The 14,764-nt window shown below is 39.7% G+C and overlaps 1 protein-coding gene and 1 pseudogene across 7 annotated transcripts in view; one reads left to right on the plus strand and one right to left on the minus strand.

Annotated features, from left to right (window-relative positions):
• The window catches only part of RGS22 (regulator of G protein signaling 22), a 116,887-nt gene that overhangs the window by 8,767 nt on the left and 93,356 nt on the right, over window positions 1-14,764 (plus strand). For all 7 annotated transcript variants that reach the window (XM_053930380.1, XM_053930381.1, XM_053930383.1 and 4 more), the window contains exons 3-4: window positions 1,912-1,974; window positions 11,873-12,094. In XM_053930380.1, the coding sequence (XP_053786355.1) occupies window positions 1,912-1,974; window positions 11,873-12,094 (285 nt within the window). The remainder of the gene's footprint in view (window positions 1-1,911; window positions 1,975-11,872; window positions 12,095-14,764) is intronic.
• On the minus strand, window positions 11,504-11,614 carry LOC112315784 (U2 spliceosomal RNA; annotated as a pseudogene).

Below are 14,764 nucleotides of genomic sequence, written 5' to 3' on the forward strand. Positions count from 1 at the left end.
CGAGGGAACTGGAAGCACACTGCTCACCAAGGGGCTCATTAGGGCAGCGTCGCTTTGAGGGTCTGCAGACGGGTTGCCGCCTGAGACTCTTCTCGGTCCATGTCAAGACGAGTTCAGAAGTTGAGAGGGGACATTTAAAAACTTTACAGTAATTTGACAGACTATGTTTATAATGATTGAATTTAATTTTAATTTTAATTTATTTTTTGCATTTAATTTTTAAAGTGGCCTTGTATTATGTGTGTATTTTATTTCATTTTCTAGTCATTCATTCTTACTGTGCTTTACGAAAGTTACCTGAAATAGATGAGGGACAAAACAAAACGGGTACTTCATCACAGACAGTTGGGAAAGTGTTGAGTTAACATCTCTTAGAAGTGTGAGCCATCTGGAAATGGATATATGAATCTGAAGATTATCTGGAAATTTTTGGCAATGTGGCTGGCCAAATTCTAGGCAAGAATTAGCTCTACCTGACTCTATGAAATACACGTTCTCTTTTATAGCTAAATAATCCACTACCATTATAAATGAAAAATGTTCACCCTTCCCATCTGCGGATTTTTGGTCGTGAGCCCAGCAGTGCAAAACTTGGCCACTCTTATTGTAGCACCGTGCTACCTAAGAGATCCGAAAATATTTATTGAATCCAATTGATTTCTCCTGAGTTAGCAGAGACTACGTCGTTCACTAAGTAAAGTCCAGAAAATTAAAGTAACTTGGAAAGGTGAAATTTGAAAGGTTATTAGCCTTGTAGCTGCCACCAAATGTCATCTGCCTTGTTCTGCTCTGTTAGATCTCTGCCAGTCACAAGTTTGAGAATGTATTGGTAAGGTGCCATCCGAAGGTGGGAGATTTATGAGATCCTAAGTTTGTTGTTGTTACTTTAATCAGTTCTGATTTTTAGTAAGTTCCTTGGTGTAAATGCTGTACGTGATTGTTACTGTATCTCGATACTATGATTATTTAAAGAAATTACCCTGGAAATCGACTTTTCAAAGTAGGTGTTAATATTACTATAGTGTCTTCCTTATACTTTTACACTGTACTTCAACACATTTTTAAAAACTTGGCCAGTACAAAAAGAAAATAATCAGCCATATGGAAATAATAGCATTGTGTCATATTGTCAACTTTCATGTTAGATTTGTGAAATTGAAATATAATTATGAATAACAAAATAAACACATGTACTATGCAACACAGTATGCCATGTTGTGCTTTTGACACAATGGAAACAATTACTAATAAAATAAGGTGTTTTATTTGGAAGAGAGCATTTGTTCTTGGCAGGAGCTCTCCAATTTTGCCCACTTTAAACATGACCGTGTTGGGGGATGAAATAGTTGCGGAAAAAATGTACACAATCTTTATTCTTTGAACGCATGCATTGTCAAAGTTTCTTCGTGCAAAAGTTAAGCAGGACCCAGATTATTAAATCTGTGTCTGTTTCTGAGGGGGAAGCAATAGAATATTTTCTTCATTTAGTTTATCATTTTCACTAGGCAATTAGGAAATTTACATTCCGAATTTCATTTTAACCCCAATCACTGGTTCTGTCTTTATTGCCCTGCCTTTATTTTTATTTTATATAATATATATTTTAATAAGTCTGTGGGAAGTTTACCATTTTGTATTGGTTGATGTTTCATTTTTAAGTGTGCTGTGTTTTTCACGTTTTCCAGCTAAGTACAGGGGCCAGTCTTTCAAGGGCGTGCTCCACTCGATTTTCCAGTTTCTTCCCTCCATAGATTGTAGCACGGTGTTCCCCTTACAGTGAGGATTCAGTGTGGACTGACTGAAAAGGATTTGAAGATCTACACAGAATCTATTGATAACAGAATTAGAGAATAGTATTGGCATGTTTAAAAACAGCATAAGCATAATATGGTGTTTTTATGTTTTTTGCAGGAAGATTCTTTGGCAACAGATAATTTCCTTGTGGACTACTTTAATGAATTTCTAAGCCTTCCAGTGAGTGTGTTATTATATTCTCTTGAATATTTTATCAAAGCAAAGTATTATAATCACTGGGTTATCTTGTAAGACATGTATCAGGAATAATATTTTTAAAAATATTAAAGCATTTAGGTAAGGTGTATATTTTTTATAGTTAATAATTTGGGTTTGAATCATATTTAGGAATTATTTTTATTGAAGAAAGGTGGAGTTTTTCCAACCATCAAAAGTGTTCTGTACAAAATCTGATAGTTATATTTGGCGCCATCTTAGGGTTTGAACAGAGGTGATAAGCAGAGAATCCCAAAACGCTGTAAGAAACTACTTCCTTGCTCCTGGGCAATTATTGTCATCCCCTTGGGCAGATATTAAAGTATAATTTGTGTTTAGGGCAACTAGAGTTTTATATCAGTAGTAAATAAGACATAGAAGATGCCGAATAATTGATTTTCAGACTTAGCAGTGATTGCTAGAGTAAGCACTGAAGGGTTTGGGGAAAGTGAAATGGGGGTGGGTGTATAAAAACTCATGTATTGTGTGTAAAGCTAATCAGAAATATCAGGTAAAAGAAAGGAAAAGCTTTCATTTTGTTATGAAAACACAAAATCCTTTTATCATTAAAATATTTACCAGGCAAAATTTGGAATATAAAAAGTCACAAGTAATTTTAAAAGTAGTGGACCATAACATGTGAAATCTCTTAAAACCTAACCACTGAAAATGCCTTTTGAAGGGAAAGCACCACGTGTACTTTCTTACCTGGATCAGTTCTTGCTAGATGTACATACGTATCTCTGCATGCAGGTTGGTTTGTTGGGTAAATTTTTTTTTCCCAGAAGAATTTGTTCTTCCACCTCCTTTTGGCGTAGTTAGGTCTCTGAGACCATTGTGAGGGTCAGGCTGAGACACCAGGCCGCCCTCTCCCTTCCCAGCCACTGGCCTGGAAGACGTCACAGGACACCTCGGGGGCTCCTGTTTGGTCTGACTCTGACTCTCACTGTCCAACCGTGTGCTATAAAAAGCCCAGCAGCGTCCCAACGCTGTCATAAGTTTGCTCCCCCAGATTATGTAGTCTTTCCTCTAGACTCTTGCATTCTCTTTCTTCTTCCACAAAAATCTTTTTGTGAAATGTTAAAAAGAAAAATTTCTATATTAGAACTGATTTCAGCTTCTCAAGATTCACATTCTGTGAGCCCAGCTCTTCTACTCATTTGTGATCTTAGTCACATTCCTTAATTACTTAGTTTTTTTATTTTTTTTCTCTATGGAAACAATATAACTGTCTTACATTTTGTTATGAAATGAGGTAACACTGATGAAGTGCCTGGCCCAGAGTTACTGCTTCTCCTTCGTCTTCCTTCAGTATCTGACAGAGGCGTCCAAACTTGTGGTGTCTCTGGGCCACACTGGAAGAAGAGTTGTCTTGGGCCACACATTCAACACACAAACACTAGCCAAAACTGATGAGCAAATGAAAAATGTGTAAGTAAATTTACGATTTTGTGTTGGGCCGCATTCATAGCCATCCTGGGCTGCATGTGGCCCTTGGGCCACGGGTTGGACACCTTATTCTAGACCATCTCATCTTCTATTCCTGAAACATAAGGGACAGTCACTCTTTAATTAGATTGGTAGATGATTATTAATCTAGAGGATAATTTTCTGTGCCACCCAAATCTGTCATTGGCTTTGAGTTTAAAAAATTGTTTTTATCAGAGACTTGAAAGAAATATGGCATGTGAACCAGTGTTTTTCCAGTTTTAGGTCACTGAGTTAGTAAATGTCAGTGTCCACCCAGGTCGGCGTGGCTCAAAACCTTGTGCTACTACACTGTAATGACTACAGAACCGGCAGCAGAGGAATAAATGGACAGTTTGGGTAACAGAATCTGGTCTCGTTTTTATCACAGTCATCTGAAATGGGATAAAACAAAGCTAATGTGTTTTTAGGGTGCGTTAATAAAAGTATAGTTAAGATCAAGAAAAATATTAGTCTGGAGCACAGACGGCACTCAGCGAATGTTTTTTTGAATTGGATATAACTGTCAGACCACATTTGGAATATCATGTTCCATTCTTGGTGCCATATATTAAGAGCGCTCTGCCAAGCCAGACTCGGGGAGACTCAGCTAATGAACGCTCTGGAAACCACGTTAGGTGAGGAAGGGTTGAGCGAAGGGTGGGCACTGAACCTGGACGAAGAGCGGGTAGAGGGATTGGAATGGAGCAGCTCTTTCCAAATATATGAAGATGAGATGGAGGAAGAGGAGTTAACATATTCTGTGAAGCTGGAGGGCAGAACCAGGGCCACCAGCGTTTATGAGGACATTGATTTTTACTCATTAGAAGAAAGGTGTTTAACGTTCGTTTCATGAAAGTAGAGTGGGTTGGCTTGTGAAGCAGCGAACTCCCTGTGATTGGAGATAGTCGGGCGTAGGTTAGGAAACCATTTGGGGAATATTTCATGGGCATATTGGTATTGGGTGGCAAGTCAGACTTCTCCAACAAAAGAAAATGTGACTAATTCCTTCTCTTTATTTTATCTCAGGAAGTATGTGGTAAATACCCTGGGACCAAGGGTACGTCCCTTTTTTCCAAATCTCCCAGAGCTTCTTAAGGATGACTATGTTTTCATTTCTACATCTTCCTTGGAAGATCCTTGAAATAAATACATAAGCCTTCTACTGTTCCGTTCTTCTGCCTTCCCGCCTCCAACACCCTCCCTCCAAAACCCTCAACCGTCTAAGTCTGAGAATGTAGATAGATACGCTAACAAACTCAATCCGAAAGGGCCTTGGGTCGTCTAGATTTCTGATACTTATGTAGTGACGTGCCCAAGGTCCCATCACTGCTTTGTGGCATAAGTGGGCCTAGAAATCAGGCTTCCTGGCTCCTACGCTATTTCTTTCCATTACAACATTACACCCTTGGGACATACTGTAAGACCCAGAAATTGATGGCTGGTAGCCTGCCTCCGTGTTATTTTTTGATGAGGGGAATCCAGGACAGTTGCTGCTATTATAAATAATTATGACACTTTCCAAATCCCAGCTTTCATAACTTCAGTCCGTTTGTTCTGGTGCCAGGTTCACATTCAGCTATTGTTTTCATGTGGCGTCTGGGAGGTTTCTTGCTGTCAACTCTTTATGGACAAGTGTTTGCTTATTAAGTTTTCTTCTGTGCTATAGTGTGAAAACATTTTTTTCCCTTTGGTTTTATTTTGTGTGTTTTATGCTCAGTGACTGTTGTGGGCTTGAGTAGATGAGCCCACATACAGATTTCGGTTGGTCCTCTGTGGGTGGTTTAGAATGTTTGTGACATTTATGGTTTGCAGAAGCTGAAGGGTGGCCTGTTCTGTGCCCTCCTCGCAAGGATAGGTATGTCATGTGTTTGCCAGACCGTGCTTAGCTATGTGCCTTTGGAATTTTACCATAACTTCTTTTTTTGGATGGATTCTCCACACTTTTTAAAAAATCTGTAAACTATTATAATTTCTTGCAGCTTTATGAAGGAGTTTTATGTTAGATGGATTGTTCGGTAAGGGGTGAGAGAGAGAGAGAAAGAGAGAAGGGATATGGATTTGGAGAACGAGTGGGGTGAAGGGGGATGAAGGGCTTGGGTCATTGCCCACCACAATGCGAATACTCAGAGACTGGCTTTTAAAGGTGTTGGTGGAGCTCTAGGTATATGCCTATGGGTGATAAGCCTTATAGCTCAAACATGAAACACTCAAATTAGCTTATGTAGCTCATTTTATTAACTAAGGGTATTTTCTGTGCATTTTATGTGGCAAATTATTCCTTTCATCCCATTGGTGAATGGTCCAGTAAATAGTTTATGGTTAGACATCTAAAATAACAATAAAATTTAGATTAAAAGAAGTTGTTATTAGTAACTGACTTATTATATTCAAGTGTTCAGATGTTTCTTATTCACTGACTAGGATGCATGTTTAAAACATAGATTTTGGAGCTCAATTAGTAGAGAACAGAGTTGGACCAGAGATGAACATGCATTAAATTAACCTAGTCATTAGTTTTTAATTTAAATACTGTTCAGCTAAATAATTTGGCACCCTGTAAGTTTCAGTGGTGCTGGGCTGGCGCTTGAAGCACATCACTAATTATTCACAGGGCTTTTCCCCCCCCTCCTCTTTTCAAAGAAATGTGGAACCAGCAATTTATTGTGGTAAAAAATGTTTTCTTGCACTTGCTTTTTCTGTGAAAATATTTTTCGCACACGGATGACTGGTACTACAAAGTTAGCTTTCAGCACCTTCAGGTCAATTCGTTTTGGAACATTTAGAAAATGATACCCTTGAAATAAGAAAAGTAAGTAAGGGAAAGAGCCGTCTGTAAAAGCTTATGGAGCATTGGCTTTGCGGCTCAAGCTGAAGATTTTTCCTGTTACGTGATTAAAAGCTGAGCGTTCTCTAAATTAGCCTACACAAACTTCTTACCTCATTCATTTCTACTTCCCCCGCATTACGTGCCATTTATTGTCACATACTAAACTAATTTGGGGAGTTTTGCAGATAAACTTATAAATGGTGAAAACAAAGAACTAAATGTGTGAGAGAGATTCTTTTTAAGCAGCCGACAAGATTTTGCATAATAATGAAAGACCAGGGCCTTTCTCCTCCTGTAAGATTTAGATGGCTACCCCCCCCCCATATATGAATGCATATGAGGGCGGCGTGAAGTGACAGATGCAGTGGCGGCTTTGACGTTTGCCTTAGCCTGGATTCCATCTCTCCCCAGCTGAAAGCTCTTCAGTGGCGCCCCATCATTCTGAAGCAATGATTCTCCAACTTGAGCGTGCATCGGAATTCCCGAGGGCTTGTTAAACACAGAACATTGGGCCCCACCCCCAGGGTTTCTCCCATAGGGAGACACCCGAGAATTCACATTTCTCCAGGTTTCCAGATAATGCTGATGCTGCTGGTCCAGGTGCTGCACTCCAAGAACCACTGATTTGAAGGAGTAAGCAGAGAATGACAGCGCGTAACAAAAAGCCCTTGATGAACGCGTCCTCTGCCTTTCTCTCCAGGCTTGTGTTCTGTCATTCTCCCCTTGGATATGAAGCTTCAGCAACATCAGAGTGCTTGCAGTTCATCAAAGGTGCTCCATACTTTTGTGCCTCCCTGTCTTGATGCATTTGCCACTTCTTTGGCTGAATTCCCCTCACTCCCTTATCTACCACACGAGAGTGCCTGTTCATTCTTCAACACCCAACTTCCTCTTACAACCTCCTTGTTTCCGGAAGGTAGTTAATGAATCCGTTTGTGTTGTCACTCCACTTTGCACACACTTCTACCGGGGCTCTTATGTGTTAAGGTGGAGTGGCAATATACATGCATTATCCCTCAAAATGAATTATCTGTGCTCTGCAGAGAGAGCAGGGGTGGTATAAAGAGTGAGGACGATTTTGTCTGTTGTAGTAACCCATAAACACCAATACACCAATCCATGCATTCCTGGGGAAGGTATGAGATGGAAGACCAGAATCTGCCATTCCCTCAGTGGGTCTCATCCTTCATGCCTCTCGCAGTGTAGTCATCTTATGTGGAGGGTGACTCTAGTGTTAAAAAATACTTATTTTTGTATAACATGAGTATACTGTGAGCTTTAAGCATGAGCCCAACACTTTATCTGGTCCCTAACTGACGAATCAGTGACCCATTACAATACCAGTAGAAAAACTGTGATCAACTTCTTGAAAGACAGGACAATGTTGTACTTTAGGGCTATTTTCAAGGGATACTTTTTGCTGAATATGATCGCACACTTTATGTGCTGGCTGCAGGGCCCATTCCCCTCGTGGGTGAGTGGTTATTGTCTCTGCGTAGCACATGTCTTTCTTCTGTTGGATTAGCATACTTTGAGGCTGGATCCATGGCCCATACATTTGAGTTGGGGCTTTATGGAGGAGGATCTGGATTGGCTCACTAAATGTAGCAATACATCATCTATCACAATTTCTCATTGAATAAGCATTCAGTACATACTTACTGAATAAATTCATGAACTACAAAGGAACAGTGGAATTGGGCGATCTTATTAGAGACCAGAAGAGACTTTTTATTTTCCTGGGAAGACAATCACGGGCTGATTGGGTGTCAAACATAAAAGGCACCTTGGGGTTATTTTGTTAAAACTCCTTTATATGAGAAATCTCAGAAAAGTGAATCTCAGAATGCCCACTCTCTACCATTTAATCATTCTGCAAATCCTTTTCTAGATAGATTCTACCTTAGCCAAATCCCTTTTAAAGTACAATAACTAAACTAGATATAATATTCTAGGATTATTGTGATCTTTGTGGAAAGATTCCCCCACCCCCAGGCCAAGGTCCGCCCCCACCTGTGTTTGGCCTGGAGCCACCCTTCCTGAGATATAAAGCAGGCTGAGATGGCTGCTACTTGTGCTGGGCTTGGAGATTCCCAGGTGAAGCCAAGCTGTGAATCTAGGCTGTTTCCTGCTAGTGCTGTGCCTCGGGTCACTTAGCTAGAGGTAAGGGGGCTGGAGGCTCCCTGAGGCCAGGCTGTTGCTTGTTTGAAAGGATTTAGGAAGTTGTGAAGCATGAGCCAAGACCAGCCATTCATACGGAAAAACCACTGTTAACAGCTGCAAATTGGGTGGTGTGGAGCCTCAGGGAATCACCAGTGTGGGGCAAACAGTGTTAGCCAGGTTGATGGAGTCTCAGATATGGCACCCGCCTGCCAGCTCTGTGGCTGTGTAAGGGGAAGGTTCAGAAAAGGGATAACAGCTTCTGCCCACCTTCCTGTCTGGGAGAAAGCTGTCCCCCAGCTCTTGCCTTGATGCCAGACACTTCGGTTCCTCCCCATATGCCACTGGTGCCTTTTGAGTTGCTACCCCAGTGCTGGAGCTCAGAGGGAGTGAGTCAGAATAAGTCTGTGTACGGATTCTTTAAGAGGAACTGCTTGGGACTTTAGAATTTTCTTCCACCGACTCAATACCCACTGGTTTTTGCAGCCAGAAGTTATGGGGACTTATCTTTTGGGCACTGGAACCGTGGTCTGGGGGTCCTGGTGTGGGGCTGGGACTCCTCGCTCCCGAGGCAAGCTATGTTTACCTATGCTGCCATCGTGACTGGAAGTTGCAGTTTTGCTTGTAAGTTGAAAATAAAAATAATTGCTAACTACCTGACTTAAAACCTGCCTTGGCCCCTATATGTGAAGAGGACAGTGACCTATCCAGAGAGTTAATAACTACCACACGAAACCTGGTCACAGTAGCAGGAGCTCTGAGGGCTCAGCCAGCTTCCCCAGAGCAGGGTGACGGCTCTGCCTGGGGCGTGGGAGCAGTCTCTCTCTCCAGCTCTGGAGCTGGCAAGGAAAACTCCAGACTGCTACTAGGAGGACCTTCCTAAAACACAAATCGGTCTGAGTGACGACTCCGTAAATGACATGCAAAGCCTTCCATGATCTGGTCCTGTTTTCCTCATCTATGTCCAGTCTTTCCTCTCTGTTTCTTAAACTCTGCCACCTATAAACTATTCTAGTTCTATTCCGATGGCACTGAACTGCTTGAAATTACCCACACACACCATGCTGCTCCATGCCTCTGTGCCTTTACAGGTAAAACCAGAAGACAGGCTTTGGGATCAAAACACCTCGGTTTTTGAGTCCCAGCTCCACTAGCTTCATGGGGTTATGCGTAGCACAGTCCTGGCACAGAGAAGGTGGTCGGTAGAGGCTAGTTGCTAGTTTTATCATATGTGAGGCGATACTGCGAAGAAGGGGAAACGTGCTTTCTTTGCCAGACAGACTTGTTTCTATAGCCTTGATCCTAAAATTGGCCACCGAGGGTCTCAGAGTATCACAGTCCCTCTGTTTTCTTTTTTAACTGGAGCATTTTTTACTTGATTAACAGGAAATATTTTATTTGTCCATAGGACTACTTGGCATTCGTTGCTGTGGGTTATCACAGCTTAGTGTTCCTCTGGCTACCAGGTGTGAGGGTGGAGGCAGAAAAAAGAAAGGAAAACAATAAATAAAGATCAAGCTTGTCCTTTTGTTCCATGGATACTTAGAATTAGAAGGAATCTTTTCCAGATGCTCTTTACATTATACTGCTCCATCCACAACCCCCCTTCGGGTTAATATTTGATGTCCACTCTCTACGAAGTTTAATTCGGTTCCTTTCTTCAACCAGATGAACCTAGCCTCTGATATCAACAGACTCATTTATCTGCTTTAGTCTAGGGATAGTATAATTCAGAGATAAAGAATATTTGACTTTTAGGTAAGTGGTGCCTGTTTGAATCTCATGTTTGAAAGACAGATGCAGTGGGCAGCCAATGAAATATATTTTATTCAAGAAACCTTATTCACAGTTTACTGCTAAATATTGTTACTTATCCATTGAGCTACACTTGTCATTTGAGGGGAAATCTTAGCCTTGAGGCCCTTTGAACTGTGGCCTGACATTCGTATTGAACTCTATTGTCTGCGTAGTCTAAATTCTGTAGAAGCAGGGACAATGAGACTTCAGGGATGCAATATCATCTAACATTAAAATGACTAAGTAAAAAATATATACATGTACACACAATATACACACACAATATATGGGTATTTACACATATATACACGTATTTCTAACTCCAATTTTACAACATCCTGCCATTTATTAGATTTTAACTGTGTATAGTATATCTAGCGATCTCTTAGTAAAACCTGGAAGAAGTGCTACTTTCCCTAGGATGGTGATCAATCCAAGGGGAAGGGTTTCAGATCTTTTACTACCTGACTAAAAATATGTACATCAATATACATGAGTAGGCAATTCACTGAAGGTATCCTAAAATAAATTAATATTCTGAAAAAGGGACCTGATTCTAGGTTTGGAGGGCAAAATGGGAAAAGACACAGCCAATTTGCCCCGTGTTTGTTGTGGAAGTGGAGGCCCCAGACATATTCAATGGCTTACCGAGAGTCACAGTGTGACTTACTAGCAAGCTGGCAACCTCAAGACTCCTGACTGTTGTATATTAACCGACTGACATTAAAGAAAAGTTGGCAGTCAGCAGAGAGAAAAAAGAGAAAGACTCTTGGATGCAGACAACAGTATGGTGATTACCAGAAGGTAGAAGAAGGTAAAGAGGGGGAACAAATATGGTGATGGAAGGAGATTTGACTTGGGGTGATAAACACGTAGTACAATATACAGATGTGTTGTAGAATTGTGTGCCTAAAACCTGTGTGATTTTATTAACAATTGTCACCCCAGTAAATTCAATAAAAAATAAATAAAAAGTTGGCAGCATTTAGTGATTCCTGAGCAAAGCTCAGAAATGTTATCTTTCACTTTTTTTTTTTTTTTGGTCAGAGTGAAAGGAATGGTGTTGAAATAGTGTTAAATGAAGAACATATTGTACTTCATTTTCTCCTTTTGGACAAGGGAGACTTTAGCTGTCATAGCTCCTGGGATGAAAAAGATAACAGGAGTGTTCTTTCTTCTTCTTTTACTCATTCTTCCCTAGTAATTCTCCCCCTTTCTAAGAGCATAACATTGCTTCACAGAGACTAGGTGTGTATTTCTTTCCAGTTCCAAAGAAGCACAGAGGTAAGATGTTTAAACTGATAAGAACAGATACTATACTTGATCTGAGCTAAAAGGCTGAGAAGCAAGAGAGGTAAGATGTTTATGCAAAGGGAATTTCTGTTGTAATATACCTGAATATACCCTGACACAAGTACATTGGGAAGGAAGGATTCAGTAGGTTCCTTTACCTGTAGTGAGTAGATTTCCAAGCTCCTAAAGGGAAGAGGTAATGATTAAAAACAAAACTCTGTGTGTGTATGTGTGTGTGTGTGTGTTTAGTCTTGGAGACAGTGAGTTTCTAGTTTTTAAAAATTTAAAGACATAATTCCACAACTTATTTTGCAGACCTTTTCAGAGGCAATTAGATTTAATGTGGATTATGGAGTTTTTGAAGTAGTTAACAATGCCCCACAACTTCTGGAAAAGCAACTGAAAAAAATTCTGCAAAACCAGCAACCTCGAAATCCCATCTATGATGTTGTAAGGAAAGGGAAGAATGATGTTCAACCCGTTCAAGTGAATGTCCCCTGTGAAGACGAGACCATTAATGTCAACTACAATATTATGGTAAGAAAGCACATTGGAGTTTACATCTTTCTGTAAGAAGCTCCTTTCTGAAAGAAGCTCCTCTTTCTGAGATTTAGCTGTATTTATTAAATTTTATTATACTTACACATAGTATTAGCTGTTACACCATCTTATTCATATTAAATGGCCAATTTAGTCTACTAGTTTTGTTGATATTTGATTATCAGTATGAGGAGCTTCATGTACTTTACCTTGAACATTTAGAATCTTAGGGTAGTGTGTGTCCTTTATATTTACACGCATTCTGGAAAATGTGGGTAGACTGTGACCTTATTTCATTTGGGTTCTATCTGATTAAGCAGTTGGGAATAACTGAGATTTCTGACCTTCAAGTTATGTTGTGTGGCTCTGGCATGCCTGGCTTTAAATTTTACTCTTAGCTCTGGATTTTGTCATCTTAGCAAGATGGGAAAAAAGCAAAACCAAAACCCAAAAACCTGTGTTTTCATATTGGCTCTCAACTTAACTAGCTGTGTGTTCTTGAACACGTCGTTTCGATGAACCTCATTTTCATCATCAAATGACGTTAAGTGATGGCTGTACTACCTGCTACTTAGGATTGTTTTGTGGATCGAATTAAAATGATAATGAATATTTAACGGTACTGTTTTTGTTGATTTAAAATGTCTGATAGAAGTAGGGTAGCCTATGTCTAACACTGGAGACATAGCTCTTCTCCAGCCCTAAAGTTCCCTTCTTCTATTACATATTTTTCTTTCTTGCTTACTTCCATGCAATTAAATGCAATAATAATAGCACTTATTTAAAAGATATATGTCTTTTAGATACCAAAAATAAAAGTAGTAATAATAATAACTATATTACAGCATTGTTTTGAAGTTAGAACAAGGAAATTGATTCTGAACTATATAACAATATATAAATTGTTAATTCAAACACTTTTTTACTAGGTGTGACAATAAGGTTTATTGATTTAGTCACTGTCATCAGTGAACAGAAATTTCTTTCGTTCATGTAGGTCTTTATCAGCTATTTTTTTTATTGTTAAACAAAAGCCATTTAAGGAGCTTCTTTTTTATTGAGGTATAATTGACATAACATTATATTAGTTTCAGGTGTACAATATAATGATTAGATAAGGGGTGTCAAACTCATTTTCACCGGGGGCTACATCAGCCTCAAGGTTGCCTTTGAAGGGCTGAAATAATTTTAGGACTGTATACATGTAACTACTCCTTAACTGTTGAGTTGAAATTACATTCAGCCCTTTGAAGGCGACCTTGAGACTGATGTGGCCCGCAGTGAAAATGAGATTGACACCCCTGGATTAGATATTTGTATACAAGGAGCTACTTGATTTATGTGTTTTGATACAAATTTCTAAAACATCTACTAGGTGACCTTATTTGATATATTTGAAGGTGTTTTGAAGATATTTACTAAACATATTGTAAACATTAGGGTAATAATTTAAACATTTCTGAAAGGCGAACAAATAATATAATAATAGCAGATTTATAAAAGAAATCCTCCAACCAAAAAACAGAAAATGAAAGGAAAAGGAACAAAGAATATATGGAACAAATAGAAAATATGATGGTAGATTTTAATCAAACCACATCAGAAGGAGACGACTTGGGGTGGTGAATACTCAATACAATATACAGAGGATGTGCTATACAATTGCACACCTGAAACCTATATAATTTTACTAACCAATGTCACCCCAATAAATTCAATAAAAATAAAAATAAAGTAAACCACATCAATAACTAGTATTTTCACCAACTGTCACCACAAATGCTAAGTGAAATAAGCCAGTCAGTAAAAGACAAATACCATATGATCTCACTTATATGTGGAATCTGAAGAACAAAATAAACTGACGAATAAAATAGAAACAGAGTCATGGACACATGGAGCAGACCGGCAGCTGTCTGCGAGGAGGGGGGTGAGGAGACTGGATGAAAGAAGGTGAAGGGATTCGCCAAAGAACACACGTGCATAACCCTTGGGCACAGACAGCAGTGGTGATGGCCTGAGGGGAGGGCGGCCAGGGCCGGGGCGGGGAGTGGACGGCAAAGTGGGGGCCAAATGGGAACATGTGTAACAGTGTAAGCAATAAAAAAAAAAAGTTTTAAAAAAAGTAAGGAACTTGACCAAAAAATAAGACTGTTTATAATCAGGCCCCTGCCTACCTGTTCAACCTTCCTCCTGCCATCTCTCAAATTTCCACCTGTGAACTAGTCATAATAAATTTATCTCTGTTTCCTCTCCTTCTCCCCTCCTCTTCAACCTAGGGAATCATGTTTCAGGTCAAAGAGTGAGTGACATGTTCTGGGGGAAACCATGCTGTTTTAGTGCCCCTGTGACCTCCTACAGAAGCCTGAACTGGCCCTTACAGCATTGGAACTGTTATTACCTATTGAATTCACTGTAAACTCCTCAAGGACAGGGCCTTATCTTTCTTATTTGCCTTTGCATCTGCAGGAAAGTGCTTGGGGAGGTAAATATTTAACAAAATTTTCTAACATTGGAAGGACAAAGGGCCTTCATTGACCATAGCCGTCTTTACCAAGTTTTCTGGTTAACTTTTTCTGATTGCGATTAATTTAACCCATTTTATAATGAAGAAAATACCGAGATTAACCGAATTTTATCTCATTCCTCCTCCTTCAGTAGTTACTT

The sequence above is a fragment of the Desmodus rotundus genome, chromosome 8, assembly GCF_022682495.2.
Source record: "Desmodus rotundus isolate HL8 chromosome 8, HLdesRot8A.1, whole genome shotgun sequence".
NCBI lineage: Eukaryota > Metazoa > Chordata > Mammalia > Chiroptera > Phyllostomidae > Desmodus > Desmodus rotundus.